The 15,333-nt window shown below is 42.7% G+C and overlaps 3 protein-coding genes across 9 annotated transcripts in view; 2 read left to right on the top strand and 1 right to left on the bottom strand.

Moving 5' to 3' along the window:
* LOC109472432 (gastrula zinc finger protein XlCGF57.1-like) overlaps nucleotides 1–3,179 on the top strand; it is a 4,420-nt gene extending 1,241 nt beyond the window's left edge. The window contains exon 3 of one of the 2 annotated variants that reach the window (XM_019772210.1): nucleotides 1,798–3,179. In XM_019772210.1, coding sequence (XP_019627769.1) covers nucleotides 1,798–2,833 — 1,036 coding nt within the window. In that variant the 3' untranslated portion in view covers nucleotides 2,834–3,179. Of the gene's footprint in view, nucleotides 1–1,238 lie in introns of both variants that reach the window. The other variant, XM_019772209.1, reaches the window with a different exon arrangement.
* A 58-nt stretch (nucleotides 3,180–3,237) lies between these two features.
* LOC109472430 (dynein heavy chain 1, axonemal-like) overlaps nucleotides 3,238–15,333 on the bottom strand; it is a 67,318-nt gene continuing 55,222 nt past the window's right edge. For 2 of the 4 annotated variants that reach the window (XM_019772198.1, XM_019772199.1), the window contains exons 43-53: nucleotides 14,662–14,887; nucleotides 14,018–14,128; nucleotides 13,787–13,871; nucleotides 13,226–13,377; nucleotides 12,643–12,759; nucleotides 7,461–7,599; nucleotides 6,883–7,001; nucleotides 6,457–6,636; nucleotides 5,830–6,021; nucleotides 4,750–4,839; nucleotides 3,238–4,536 (exon numbers count right to left, since the gene is read on the bottom strand). In XM_019772198.1, the coding sequence (XP_019627757.1) occupies nucleotides 4,396–4,536; nucleotides 4,750–4,839; nucleotides 5,830–6,021; nucleotides 6,457–6,636; nucleotides 6,883–7,001; nucleotides 7,461–7,599; nucleotides 12,643–12,759; nucleotides 13,226–13,377; nucleotides 13,787–13,871; nucleotides 14,018–14,128; nucleotides 14,662–14,887 (1,552 nt within the window). In that variant the 3' untranslated portion in view covers nucleotides 3,238–4,395. The other 2 variants (XM_019772200.1, XM_019772201.1) reach the window with 2 other exon arrangements.
* LOC109472433 (dynein heavy chain 1, axonemal-like) lies at nucleotides 3,920–14,752 on the top strand. 3 transcript variants are annotated; one of them, XM_019772214.1, is made up of 4 exons: nucleotides 3,920–3,950; nucleotides 10,896–11,054; nucleotides 11,650–11,937; nucleotides 14,676–14,752. In XM_019772214.1, exons 2-4 carry the CDS (start codon nucleotides 11,007–11,009, stop codon nucleotides 14,679–14,681), a joined length of 342 nt encoding a protein of 113 aa, XP_019627773.1. In that variant the 5' UTR covers nucleotides 3,920–3,950; nucleotides 10,896–11,006; the 3' UTR covers nucleotides 14,682–14,752. The 3 variants fall into 3 exon arrangements, with proteins under 3 accessions (XP_019627773.1, XP_019627770.1, XP_019627771.1); XM_019772211.1 differs by lacking the exon at nucleotides 14,676–14,752 and adding an exon at nucleotides 12,602–12,697; XM_019772212.1 differs by lacking the exons at nucleotides 3,920–3,950; nucleotides 14,676–14,752 and adding exons at nucleotides 7,200–7,224; nucleotides 12,602–12,697.

The raw sequence follows: 15,333 nt of genomic DNA, 5'->3' as shown, positions 1-15,333 counted from the left end.
AATAAAATCGGCATGAATATGAGAATGAGGTTAATTGTCATACTAAAAATACGCCTGAAACAGATGAAAACTCCTTGATTTGACAAAAAATACTCTCCAAGCAGAGGTTTGGGTTTTTAGGGCTGGGTTGGGATGAAAAAACCCAGTGCAAAAAACAAACCCCGATAAAAAAGCCTTGAAAGACCCCAAACCCAACCTCTGCCTGCAGAGTAATAAAAACTGGACTGTCACCCTAACATCTGCTTGGAGATTAGAGCGGTGAGAGACACAAAAGGTCAGCGGGAGGTCATCCTTTTCAAGATGGCCGCCGGGACTGATCATAGCGGTTTGTTTTCGTTCATTCTTAGAGATTTAGAGCAAAACTAGAAACACAGCAGCTCTGTGGTTTTAGATAATTAGTCCGAGTTATATTAGGGACTGGTTTGTTTTGGTCTCACTCACTAAAACGTAGCCAGGGTGCCAGACCCATAGCATAACTACCATAGCACACTGGGCACAAAGTATCTCAGTGGTAATTGCCTCCGGGGGAGGAGATATCCTTCCGCGGAAGGGCTTTGTGAGAGATTTAGATTTTCACGTTCGCAGTCGTTTCTCGCGTTTGAGTGGACGGATTCTTTTGGGACTCGGTATATGTTTTGCTATTGGGCTGTAGATGATGCACGACGTTCTTTTGTTTTTATTGTATTCTTTTATTTTTTTTGTTATATGTGTTTTCGGATGGGAAAATGGTGCCTTTTGGTAGCCCCAGAACACCCCTTTGAGCGTGAAAGTGGTCACGACCGTTGACCTTTGGTGTGTTTGAAGTATTCTTGGTCGGGTCCACTTGTATGACCTTTCGCACAGAGGGGTGTCCTAACAGATTAAATTTAACACCATCAACTATTCATAACAAACAACATATAAGAATATACAATAAAAAGCCCGGAGGTATAAAATCTTAGATTTTACTTGTTTAATTAGGTCTGCGGGCGAAGGGCTTTAAGCTTCTGGCTGCCGAAAGAAACGGCTAGCGTCCCGTAAACTTGGCTGGCACCCAGGGTAGCTAGGGCCATGTTGGTTAATCTCAAAGCAGATGTTTCGGTGGTCGCAAAAGACAGTATCGAATTGGCCATTGCCAAGTTTTCTTTTCAAACAGTACTTTTTTTTCAAACTGTTATACATGAAAGGGCTTCAAGTTTTTTGGTTGAGATTTTTGAGTCATGAAATGTTCTTATTGCCTTTCATTTATTTCCACCCAGAGATGGACAAAACTGGAGACAAACCCTCGGAGAGTGAGGAGAGCAGTTTTAGGACAACTCCCGAGTCTTGCTTTACTCTGAACAACCACACAGGAGAAAATCCTGGGGAAAATGCACCAGCACATCTAGCAACACACACCAGTGACAAACCCTACATGTGTGGAGAGTGTGGGTACAGGACAGCTGACAGGTCTCACTTATCCGGACATATGAGGACCCATACAGGAGAAAAACCTGGTGAAAATGCATCAGACCAAAATCTAACCAAGAACGTTACAATTACACCAACATGTGTCATTCTTGATCTAACAAACGTCCCTGGTGAGAAATGCTACATGTGTGGGGTATGTGGGTACAGGGATATTTGTAAGTCCGCCCTGTCAGCACATATGATTATCCACACAGGGCAAGAAAACTACTGCACAGGAGAAAAACCCTACAAGTGTGACCAGTGCGACTATTCTACAGCACGGAAATCTGGTTTGGACACACATATGAGAAAACACACTGGTGAGAAACCCTACATGTGTGGGGAGTGTGGGTACAGGACTGCTTACAGATGTACCTTAACCCAACATATGAAAACCCACACAGGAGAAAAACCCTATAAATGTGACCAGTGTGACTATTCTGCAGCACGGAAACAGTACTTGGACAAGCATCTAAGAGGCCACACAGGAGACAAACCCTACATGTGTGGGGAGTGTGGGTTCAGGACAGTTCACAAGTCATACCTATCCCAACATATGAGAACCCACACAGGAGAAAAACCCTACAAGTGTGACCAGTGTGACTTTTCTGCAGCATGGAAATCCAATTTGGACACACATATGAAAAAACACACTGGTGAGAAACCCTACATGTGTGGGGAATGTGGGTACAGGACAGCTGACAGGTCCAGCTTATCTTCACATATGAGAACCCATACAGGAGAAAAGCCCTACAAGTGTGACCAGTGTGACTATTCTGCAGCAGAGAAACAGTACTTGAAAAACCATATAAGAAACCACACTGGAGACAAACCCTACATGTGTGAGGAGTGTGGATACAGGACAGTTAACAAGTCATTCCTATCCCAACATATGAGAACCCATACAGGAGAAAAACCCTACAAGTGTGATCAGTGTGACTATTCTGCAGCACAGAAAGTCAATTTGGCAAGACATCGAACAACTCACACCGGAGAGAAACCCTACATGTGTGGGGAATGTGGGTACAGGGCAGCTAACAAATGTAACTTGTCCCATCATGTGAAAACCCATGCTATAGAAAAACCCTACAAATGTGATCACTGTGACTATTCTACAGCAAAGAAGTCCAGTTTTGACGAACATCTCACAAAACACACTGGAGAAAAACCCTACATGTGTGACAAGTGTGGGTACAGGGCAGCTGTAAGGTCTACCTTGTCCAAACACATGAGAATCCACACAGGAGAAAAACCCTACAAGTGTGACCAGTGTGACTTTTCTGCAGCTCAGAAATGTAGTCTGGACATTCATCTAACTAAGCACAGTGGCAACAAACCCTACATGTGTGACAAGTCAAGTGTGGATACAGGACAGCTTACAGGTCTGACTTATCCAAACATATGAAAACCCACACAGGAGAAAAGCATGGATGAAAAAGGACGAGGCAAATTACTGACGAAAGGTAGTGAACGCTACCTGAAACGTCTGACATTTCCAAAATCACACCCAGGCGCTGGAGTAACTGCTTTTTGGCATTTCTTATTACCTTCACCGACGTATGTTCAGTGATGCTTCTTAATAAAAAGTAGTGTCCCTTCGTGGCAAAATCACTAAAAACGGTTTATAACATATTTAAAGTTAAAAACTTGAGATCCAACACAAAGAAATTCTCTCACCTAGAGCTTTCAACCAGTCACTCTGGTCTTCCTCAGTAGACTGACCCAGTGTCAGGCTTGTCACGTGGCTTCTTTGAAGTGTGACATCAGCACACTTTTGTATGAGAAATAAAGGAAGCGACTGCAAGTGACTGAGTGTGTTCGCATCATTTATTATAAAACATTCATCTTTTAAACCCTAATTACGATATAGAAAAAAAGGCGCACATATTCTAAAGGCTACATTGTGAAAACTACAGCTGTGCATTAAGGCCACACCATTTTAATTTCTTGGTTAACAGATTCGCCGCTTAATTTTTTTCTGATTTGCAAATAAAAATGAAAATCCAGACTCAACTGCAAAATGCTCATATTTTGCCCTGAACAGTTGAAAACAGTCCTTTTCTCCCTAGTTGTTACAGTTATTACATCTTTCAATGCAGTGGTATCATTAAAAGTTCAAAATTCGTTGTTTAAATTTTGAACCAGCCTGGTGTGTTGACTTCATGGCTCCTATGGTACCATTTTGGGCCATAATAGGATGCCTAGGCCTGTTTTTATCTTTATTTTTTTTCGCCCGCCCGCTCCATTATTTTTCTAGAAAAATCCATTAACCAAGAAATTAAATTGGTGTGGCCTAAGGTGAACATAACAAAATTTGGGGTTAATAATTGCCCACTCTACCTCTATGCCAAATTTCAGGTCATCTTGCTGTAAAATAACATTTGGATCCATTTGACGTTAAAATTGCGCCGTCACCGTAACATCTGCTTCGAGATACCGTGGAGCCGCGAACTGCGGTGAGAGACCCAAAGGTCAGCGGGAGGTCATTCTTTTCAAGATGGCGGCCGGGACTAATCATAGAGGTTTGTTTTCGTTCGTTTTTAGAGTTTTAGAGCAAAACTAGTTACACAGTGGCTCTGTGGTTTGAGATAGTTAGTCCGGGTTATATTAGGGATCTAGTTTTAAATGTTGGCCACATTAACTCAGTTTCATGGTTGCTGCAGCACATATTGCATATTGTCTGTTTGCCCAAATATTTATTGTATTTGCCCAAATTCCAGCCCCCTCCCCAAAATTGCTCCTTTCATATGAAGGAAGACACTGCTAATAGCCCAAAGACAACTTACCACAAGTAAAGAACTAATAATGACCTGGAATTTTCCAACTCTTTTTATACTGTAACACTGTAACCTGTTATGTCAAAGCTCTGTTCTGTTATTCTCCAAGTTGACATGGTCAGACGTAGGCAGGGCGACTTTAGGATGAAGAAATGTACACAGAGTCTTGAGATCGTTCCTAAGTCGGCCCTCAGCTGAGGAGGTTTCTGATCTCCTTGTGCATGTGGCAGAGGAAGTCCACGTATGATGCCCCCCCATACAGACCCTTGTCCTCCACCAGAAAGTGCTGGAACCACGGCTCCAACTTGTCCCGCTGTCTCACAATCGTCAGCTGGGTAAAATAACAAACAAACAAATAAACAAACATCACAAAATTGTCAACTACAAACATCCAATTGGCTTACATACATACAAACATACATATCCGGGCTTAACTAACCAAGGCCATGACCCCAACTGACCTTCACCAAGGTCATGCCCTCTACTGACCTTCACCAAGGTCATGACCTCTACTGACCTTCACCAAGGTCGTGACCCTACTGACCTTCATAAACCTGCTCCTCTGGCTGCGGATGTGTTGCACCAGGTTCCGCACGCGGGCAGACAGGGGGTTGTCCAGGCTTAGCAGGGTGCCCTGGGAACAACAAGGATGAAAATCATAAACAAAGTGGCAAACAAACAAGTCAAATTTTCAATGATACAATTCCAGTAAATTTTCTTTCTTAAGTTATTGTACTAATTCTTAACTCGGTGCACAAAAAATGTTTTGGGTTCACCATGAAATACTTGTCATGATAAACATAAGGGTATTGGAGCCAAACTACAAATCTTTTTCAACCTTTCCATATCAAGATAACACAATGGACGGATCTAAACTTTGGTGGACTTTCAAGTTGTACAGGGAAGCAAGAAAATGCCAGGACATACAGATGATGTTAAGGTGGTGAATTCGGAGAAGAATGATGTCTTAAAGACACAAGGAAGTCGGAAAGGCAGGAAAACAGACGACTTACTTCCTTGTCCAGTAATGTGGGCTGGTCCATTCAGGCAAGGGGGGAGGAGGAGGCAAAGATGTGAGGACACACAAACACACAGAAACACAAACACACAGAAACACAAACACACAGACACACAATGGTAGGTGGTGATGAGAGAGTGCACCAACACATAAAATGTTACTGTAAAGTTTGAAATGTTCGTGGTGGTTTCATTTTTTAAATCTAAAACATAGTCTGAAGAAGAGGCCCAATCAGCCCCTGACAGTGAGAGATATGGAGTCAATGTCAATTTGTGTACGACAAAGTTGCTAACTGTAAGTTAACTCTGCCATTTGAGTTCCAGTTAGACTTAGAGTTGCATGGCAAAAAGCTCTCAGGCAGGAGGCCCAATCAAGCCTTGACTGTGCGAAATTGTGTAAAGCTCTGAACTCTGCCGAGTCAATGTTGATCTAAGCGACGTATTGAACGTTGAAGGTGCTAACTAAGTTTTTTCTGAGCTGTTTGAGTTTCAATTAGAGGTATGTGGCCACAAGCTCTCAGGGAGGAGGGCCAATCAGGCATTAACATTGAGAGATTGTGCAACACTAGAGAGGGAGGGCGAAATTATGTAAAGCAGAGTTACTTACGGAGTCGATGTCGATCTGTGCGACCGACTGCACGCCGAAGACGCTCTGTATCCACTCGGTGTCGACGTTCATCCCGATCCACATGAACATGGAGACTCCGTTTTCCAACAGGTAAACTCCGTTATCCTTCAGTCGCTCGATCGAACACCTGATCGCTGTGGGAACGTCGTCTTTGTCTGGGCTCAGGTTGTGCTGCAGGAGGGACGGATGTTAGTTAGGTTTGGGTTTCTTACATGTACAAAATATCTAAGGTGGAGACCTTGGGGTTTCAGTGTGTGTTATTTTCCCTTTTTGAATAGATTGTATGATTCTGAAATGACAGGACATGCCTTTAAGACATTGCCAAAATCTGTCTAAGTTGTTTTTTCTTTCATCCTGTCGTCAGCTCTGCACTTGGAGGTACACGAAAATGGCAGGGAAAGTGTCATAGTGGTGGTAAGTCCCTGTGGCTATGCGAAAACAGACTACAAACTTACAGAGTCAATGTCAGTCAGTGACAAAAGGTAGTGGTTGCCACCTGAAACGTCTGACCGTTATCTGCTTGAGTAATTGTTTTCTCAGTATCTCATTACCTAGGTGTCTAACCTTCATCAACATAACTGTTCCTGCAGTTCTGAGTGTACTCACCAGGGGGAGTAACCTGGGGTAGAAGAACGCCCCGGATGATGAGATGTCCATGGAGCTGAGGAGGTGCATGAGCCAGGCGCGGTCGTCTGTCGACGTCTTGGCCCCTCCCTGCAGCGCGTCACTCTTCAGCACACAGTTCACGTACAGGGGCAGCAGCTTCATGCACTCTGGCAGGATCAACTAAGGAACATAGGAGAGAAACCTTTAACTTAAACCCTCTTACCCTAACCCTAACCCTAACCCTTCAGCACACAGTTCATGTACAGGGGCAGCAGCTTCATGCACTCGGGCAGGATTAACTGGGGGGAGGGGACAGACAATTTCAGCACCCACCCTAACCCTAAGGTAGACTTCTCTCTCACACACACACGCATGTACACCATCACACACACAGACATACAAACACAGACACACACACAGACCGACCTGTCCTGCGGATGAGGGGCTGGCACAGGTTTTCCTGTACGTAGCCAGGATGTTGGCACACTGAGCCATCAGCTGCTCACGGATGGCTTTGGGAGTGGAGTTCACCACAGATCTCACAGCTACAGGGGGAGGGAGAAACACACTCATAAATTTTACAAGTTTTTATAGTTTAAAGCAAGAAAACAGCTCCTGATATATAAAACTGTCAACACAATTTTGTTACCAAATCGTCTACCAGATAGTATTACCCAGTGTTGACGTCACACTTCAAAGAAGCCATGTGACAAGCCTCACTGGGCCAGTCTACTGAGGAAGACCAGAGTGACTGGTCAAAAGCCCTAGGTAAGAGAACTTCTTTGTGTTGGATCAAAAGTTTTAACTACAAACAAAAGTTTTAACTCTAAACAATTCTTGGTGAGAGAATTTCTTTGTATGGATCAAAAATTTTAACTCTAAACAATTTTGTTACCGCTGATATCATCACGCAATTTCTACGAACAAAAGTTTTCACAAAAACTTTGGGCTTCCCTCCTTTATCAAAACTGTTGCCATGACAACATGTTGCCATGGAAACCGACCTTGTTTGGACAGAATGTTCATGATGGCGTCCATCTCACAGCTCTTGTAGAGGTCGGCCATGGTGCTGCAGCAGTTCAGCGAGAGGTTGTGAACTCTCAGTCTCCTCTGTCCGCTCACACTGGTGTACAGAACTGCACACTGCAGAACAGAACATTAGTGTAGAACATTACAGAACTGTAGCCATGGTGCTGCAGCAGTTCAGCGAGAGGTTGTGAACTCTCAGTCTCCTCTGTCCACTCACACTAGTGTACAGAACTGCACACTGCAGAACAGAAAATGTAGAACATTACAGAACTGCTGTCATTTCCCTGTCCCTCCTTACCTGACAGTGAAGCTTCTGCTCTTACCTTAGCTCCTCAGCCTGTCTTCATGGTTGGATGAGATTCGAACCTCTTACCACACCATCCAAAATCAGACCTCACCCGAACATACGCCCCAAACTCTTCGCTGAGCTTGTCTCTGGGTTGGGCGAGATTCGAACCCTGTACCACGTGATCCAAAAGCAGAACTCACCTTAACATATGTGCCGAGCTTTTCACTGGTCTTTTTGGTTACTGGACAAGATTTGAACCACTGAAGTAGACCGCTGTACCTTAAAAAGGTCTGAGATCTGACAATATCACCTTTAAATAGACCGTCTTAAGTCTGTCTGAAGGCCGAAAGACATGCAATCAAGACATTAGATAAACGGTATCAGATCTTAGATCACCTCTATATAGTCTCAAATCCTTCTCAAGAACAAAGCATGCACACTTAAGAAGCAAAGGGACATTCCAGAGTTCAAGTAGACCCCCCCCCATCTTCACCCGTGACTGAATTGTCTTCCTGAAGTATATACAAGGTCTTACTTATATCTTCCAGTACTTTGACCACCTAGCTGGAATTATTTCTAAAGGACACTTATGATTAGAAATGCTACAAAAGATTGTCTAATGGTCAAGAATGAAAACAATGCAATGTAGGGCCAAGGAAAACATTTGTATAATGACTTTACGAAACTTTCTGATGGCTGGGAACGGGATCTTGACCCACAAGACTATTCAATGGTCAGCTTAGGAAACGCAGGTCGGCAAGACGTCCAGTGGGCCATGTCATATCCAGGACCATGTTTCCGTATCCAGAACCATGTCCTGACACGGTTCTGGATAGTCTTACGCACGCGTATCCAGAACCTGGGGCAAAACTACGTTCTTGGATGTGCGGAGACTATCCAGAACCGTGCCTGATCCTAACCCTATCCCATTCAGGCATAGAACTAGACAGGCACGGTTCTGGGTACAATAGAGACTATCCAGAACTGTGCCTCACAGATCCTAACCCAAACCCATTCAGGCATAGAACTAGATAGGCACGGTACTGGGTACAATAGAGACTATCTAGAAACGTGCCTGATCCTAACCCTTACCCATTCAGACATAGAATTAGATAGATGGATAGATAGATAGATAGTTAGATAGATAGAACGTTATTGCAAAATTGCATATGGTACAATGTATGGCAAAGTACAGAAATAACAAAGAAGTAAAATATGTGTTGAATAAGACCTAATGTAGAACATAACGTAACATATCCTAATAGGCATGGTTCTCGATACTACCCCCCCCCCGTTCCCGCTTCCCCACGCCTGAGCCTCCTGTCCCGGCGGTATCATGGCTTAGATCTGACAGCTTCACGCCCAGGCGGTGACAGGTCTGAAGTGGGGGGCGGAGACCACCTAACCCCGGCTCCCCGGCAAATAGAGCGTGCAGACGGGCTCACGCTGGTCCTATGTTCCAGAAATAGATCGAAAGGAACCCCAAAGACCTCGTGATAATTTTAAGTGCGAAAGTTCTAGCCCGGGAGCGGCAAACTGTTCTCTCCACCGACCAACTCCCCTGGCATGCTATCTCTCTATTTGGCCTCTTCCCAGCCGCCTCCTGAAGCCTGGTAGAGGCTAGCGTATCCGGTGCTTCCACTTGTTCTAACACATGCGAGCCAGCGTGGATGTTAAGTCTGTAGCAGTGCCTGTAGAGTGGGGATTTGTTATACCGTGTTAAGGGCTGGGATCTGTACTGACTGTACAGTGGGAATCTGTTACCCGGTGTTAAGGGCTGGGATCTGTACTGACTGTACAGTGGGAATCTGTTACCCGGTGTTAAGGGCTGGGGTCCGTCCTGACTGTAGAGTGGGAATTTGTTAAGGTCTGGGGTCCGTCACGAGTCGTGTAGACTGGAGATTTGTAACCGGTCCGGAGGCCTGCGTTCCTTCAGGACTTGAGGCTCCGCGGCTACAGACAACACTGTGGTCACGTTAATCCGCTCATGTAAACATGGACAAGACGGGGATATGCGAGCAGCAATTGGCAATGGCGAACGGAGAGAGTAGCGGCTGGAAAGAGAAGAAACTTGCCAAATAGACTGATAACATGCCAGGGGAGTTGGGTACAGTTACTCTCCAAGCAGAGGTTGTGGGGTAATGATCGTGAGCTTTTTATGTATGACCTTTTTTTGTCGCTACCCTCGTCGGTGGCCGCGGACCTTCTCTGGCGACTGGATATTGCCTGGCCAATTTGATACTGTCTTTTTGCCACCGAAAAGATCTGCTTGGGGAGTAGGTCCTGAGTTTGAATCCTGCCATGCCATTGATCTTGTGCCTTTGGGAAAGACACAAATTTCCTCACTTAACTCATGTGAAAATGAGTACATGTATGTCTGTTGTTCATTCATGCATTTGTCTGTATTTTGCAGTGGCATAAAAATAAGTTGAGTGTGCTGAAATACATTAATTCCTTCCTTAAGTCTTTCAGGTCATGTTTTCATTCAGTAAATAAAATTTCAAAGTAAAATTTAAGCTAGAAGAGATTTTGCAGCAAACTTGCTCAGATTTGCTGACAATTATGATGTTAATGGTAGTTTCAATCATCATGTTACTTTGTCTTGCGAAATGTTTGTGCAACTGAGATAAATTTAAAGAAAAACACTCTGTGAATGCTGTTTCAGCACCAAGGAGAAAACCTGGCGTATTCAACAAGTGATTCATTGATTTACCATGATTTTGTTTTCAGTGTGTCGGTTTGAAAGACTAGTTAGTGTGTTGTTTTGACATATATTTACTAAAACACACAACAAAAGTTCAGCTACTGGGGAGCTTTCGAGATGCACTCTTGTCTCCTCTTCAACCTGGTTAAGATCTTGTCTTGGAGTTTTCTTGTCACAGGACTTGATATGATAATCACGTGACAAGAGACAGTCATATACAGGTTTGAGGTAGTGACGCCCCCTGTCCCTGTTTAAGAGACTGTTGTTGCTCTGTTGTCTTGCAAAACATCTCAGTAAACTGTTACAGTACAAAATTAATGATTAAGCCTCAGTGGTTGCTATTGTAAAGTCCAAATAGTAAAACATTCATTCATCCATTCATTCATTCATTCACTCATTCATTCACTCCTTCCCCAGACTGCGGACCTTTCTGTGACCTACAAGGACTCGTCTCCCACCACCCCGCTCATCTTCGTCCTGTCCACGGGAACAGACCCCGCGGCGGATCTCTACAAGTTTGCTGAGGAGATGAGATTCTCCAAGAAACTTAACTCCATCTCTCTGGGACAGGGACAGGTGGGAGCTTTTGTCTAATTAGTGAAAAGTTCTATTCTGCCAACCATTGTTAAGTTTGAATGTTGGTAATTGGTCCAAAGGTAACACTTTTGTTCTTCATTCAGAATTGTATAAATCAAGCAAATGGATATAAATTCTCTTATTTTAGCATAAGAATTCATCTGCGTTGGTACAATGAAAGTAATAAGTTTCACTCACTGTAATTTTTGGATGAAGACCAAAAGATTGCAAATTGGGGTGATTCTTTTTGACAAAGTCATCAAGAAAAGATAGCAAAACGTCATTTGAAACATCAGATTCTGAATGATCGGAAAATTTATCCAGTTTTCCTTATTCATTTTGTATTTTCTACCTGGCTGGATGTCTAAACTTCATTGATGTAATACCTTATATATTTATTTTGTCAAATTGTTCAGGTACAGGTACTTACATTTAGGTACTAGTATGCAGCTGCAGCCCTAGTTACTAAGCAAGTAAGGAATAAATGGTTTAATACATTCAATAGCCCTTCCCTTGCCCCCAAAAAATGTGCATTTAATGATACAGAATATAGCATAGTATGAAACTATATCTGAAATCCCCCTGTTCCCTGTAGGGTCCACGTGCTGAAGCCATGATGCGCGGGAAGTGGGTGTTCTTCCAGAACTGCCATCTCTCCCCCAGCTGGATGCCCACACTCGAGCGGCTCATCGAGAACATCGACTCTGACAAGGTCCACCGTGACTTCCGGCTGTGGCTCACCTCCATGCCCAGCCCCAAGTTCCCTGTACCCATCCTTCAGAACTCCTCCAAGATGACAGTAGAACCGCCACGAGGCATCAAGGCCAACCTGCTCAAGTCTTACACCGGCTACAACGACGACTTCTTGAACTCATGTACCAAGGTAGGGCTTTATAAAGAACTGAAAAATGTGTGTGTGTTTGAGTGTGTGCGGGATATTTCATGGCCTTGCTAATGCCAAATAAAGCCAATAATACAATGTATAATTCATTTGTAAGAATCCATGACTGTTATATTGTACATTGCCATAACATGTGCAAGCTAATACAAAGCATGCACACTTAAGAAGCAAAGGGACATTCCAGAGTTCAAGTAGACCCCCCCCCCATCTTCACCCGTGACTGAATTGTCTTCCTGAAGTATATACAAGGTCTTACTTATATCTTCCAGTACTTTGACCACCTAGCTGGAATTATTTCTAAAGGACACTTATGATTAGAAATGCTAATTTAATTATCAGTTCAGGTTATACTAAGCAAGGAATTCATTGATTGACAGAAGATATTGCCAGAAAACACTGTACTTAACAAATGTTGCCAAGGGAATATAATGTTATCAATATTATCAATCATAAAACTTTCCCTGGTTTTACTAAATGTATAAAGGGAGAAAGCAAGGTTGTCATAGTGTTCATGGTTCAAGCAATTCTGCAGTATAGTTAGTCATAAATGTTCAAGGAAGACATATTTTGTAGTGTCATGATTTCCTAGAGGGGAATTCAGACAAATGTGCAAACAAACCACAACAAAAGTACAACAATTTTTCAGTACTAAGGTCTGTGGACTATCAGACTGAGCAGAAGCCTTACCAGTGCCTGTAGAGTGAGGATGTCTCCCCAGGACCGAGATGACAGCCAATGAGGGGCAGGGTTAGGCAGCTCTTTAGGCACCATGGTTCCACCAGCCAGGAGGTACCTCCACTCATCCTGTACAAACATAGTGTATTTTCTTATGGTTAGTAAGTCTACCAGTCAACAGAAACTCTGATCAAGATTTCTACCAAACAAAATGTTAAACAAACAAACAAACAAACATACATCAATTTTTACACAAATTGGTAGTTCTGTATCTTTTTCTGAGGCCGTAGAGGCAGTGGGTTGTTAGTCCACAGTATTGGAAAGCAGAGCCCATCCCTCTCCTTCCACTGCCTTTTACAAAGTGTACCTCCCAAACAAAAGTATTCAGCTTTGGCCTGCAACTTGCTACATAATGTAACCCAACACCACCTGTAGGGTGTCTGCTACAGCACCAGTTACCATGCTGACAGACATCTGTTACGTGTTTGGAGAAGAAGAAGAAACTGAGCAAAAACAACATGTCTGAGCAAAAACATAAAAGACATTATCATTCTTATTAGTATTGTTATGTAATAAACATGGATGTATAACTCACCATGTCGATCTTCCCATCGTTCATGAGGATGCGAGCTCCCAGCAGGAAGGCGAACATGAGCTTGTGTTTCTCAAACAGCGAGCGGCACACGTTACTGTACAGGCTGAACGTCATGTACTCATTGATGTTCTCTATACGCTGCTCGATCTTTTCTGTAGGGCAAGAAACAACACAGGATTAAGCTGATGACATTGAAATGTCAGAACATTTAGGACAATATCTGAAAAATGTCTAATTGCTACAAATTCTGTCCATGATTCTAAAAACAAGCTATGTGGGGAGTTCCTTTATATTTGGCACCATCAATAAATAGCATTGCATTTTTGCCTCACTGCTATTTGTTGACTGATATTAGCGTCAGCTTAAGACATCTGAAAAAATTCCTAGAAAATTGACTTTGAAAGCCCAGTTTACTGTGCTGAAATTGCTTACTAATAGGTTGCCTAAGAGCATCCTCGTTCATTGACTTTATTTGTTTGGAGAAGGAGAAGAGGAAAAAGCTGAGCAAAAACAAAAATGTTTTTCTTAGAATCTGCAAAGGTAATAATTCCAAGTGTATACCTGCTCTTTCAGCATTAGCAATGCCGTTGAGGAAGATGGAAATGAACCACTCCAAGGAGTACTGGTACATGGGGTCCACATTGGCCTGGGGGGATTTATAAGAAATTAATAAGAAAACACAACAGATACTGCGACATGGTCTTTACTTCTAAAATCATACTACTGTATCAAGCATTTTTAAATTTCTTTAAGGTAAAGTAAACTCTGATAAAAACAGGACGCCTGACTGACCAGATCAGTGACACAGAAGAAGAGGATCTGTGTGCGCACGGCTACAGGGATGTACTGGGACCTGGTCTCATCTATGTCCTTCTCTGTCTGCTCTGCAACCACCACTTTAGCCTGAGGAGGAACAGAGAAAAAAACTACATCATCAAGAATGTGCTCTACTAATAATCTCAATCTTCAAAACTCAAGACTTCAACATTGTTCAATCCACAACTTACAACATAAAATTATTGTTTCAAAAATTCAATTTATATATTCAATAACATTTTCATAATGACAAGAAATGATGAAAAAAATAACAAGTTGCCAGAGTACAATTTTGGCCCTATACATAGACTGATGATTTTTTAGGTACTGTACCAGTACAATGTACACAGCACTAACTCTAAGCCATTTCAGCACCAAGGACAGAGCAACATCTGAGTAACAACAGTGTCCCAATGACCCACACAATACAAGAGACAGTTCACACATTAAAAACCTATAATTCATGTTACCTTAGGAAATGTGGGGTGAATTTATAAGGCGAGGTTACTGCTAGTTTACAGCAGTTGAAATTTTATAACTGGAATGTCATTACAACATGAACTTTTGATAATGAATACATAAAGAAATGAACTCTTCTTCCAAATCTTGACCCCTCTGACCTTGATCTCAGCAGACTTGATCTTGGAGGCCTCCAGTGTCTTGATAAGATCCACGTCGTCTACAGGGCTTCCCTCCGAGGCGCTCAGTCGGTACAAGATCTTGTCCTCGATCTCCTTTAGTTCCTGCTTCATCTTGGCGTTGGACACGATCAGCTGATTCTTCGCCTCCTCCAGATCAGGCCGCTCCTCTGCAACCACAATGCCGAGCAGCTGGTCTTCAAGACCACTAGGGAACGAGGTAAAGTTTAAGATAAATTTGCTTTTCATTTGAAGATGTTTTAAAGGCATGGTAAGTCAATATGTAACTGAGAGTATGGTTGACATGTTAGAATAGAAGAAGGTCTTGTCAGTACATTTTAGTATCTTGCATTTATCTAATTTCTCTTACAGCAGATCTAGTCAGTAGGGCAAGAACAAAATTATACTAATCAATTGCAAGATTAACCATTCAAATGTCAAAGTTGTTTTGTTCAAATCAAATATATCAGTTAAATTTACCAATGATGATGCAAACAGTGTGATTGCGTGTAACAATAGGTATAAATTAAATCAGCCTGTAATATTTATATTTAGCAAAGGAAAACATATTGTTTTTGCTCTGTTTCCTGTTTTTCTTCTTCTCCAAACCAATAAGGTCATTGACCTGAACCAGACGTCTGTTATCATGGTAAC

The sequence above is a fragment of the Branchiostoma belcheri genome, unplaced genomic scaffold (assembly GCF_001625305.1).
Source record: "Branchiostoma belcheri isolate BF01 breed outbred unplaced genomic scaffold, Haploidv18h27 scaffold275, whole genome shotgun sequence".
In the NCBI taxonomy this organism is placed as follows: domain Eukaryota; kingdom Metazoa; phylum Chordata; class Leptocardii; order Amphioxiformes; family Branchiostomatidae; genus Branchiostoma; species Branchiostoma belcheri.
This window is presented reverse-complemented; position numbering and strand designations above follow the sequence as displayed.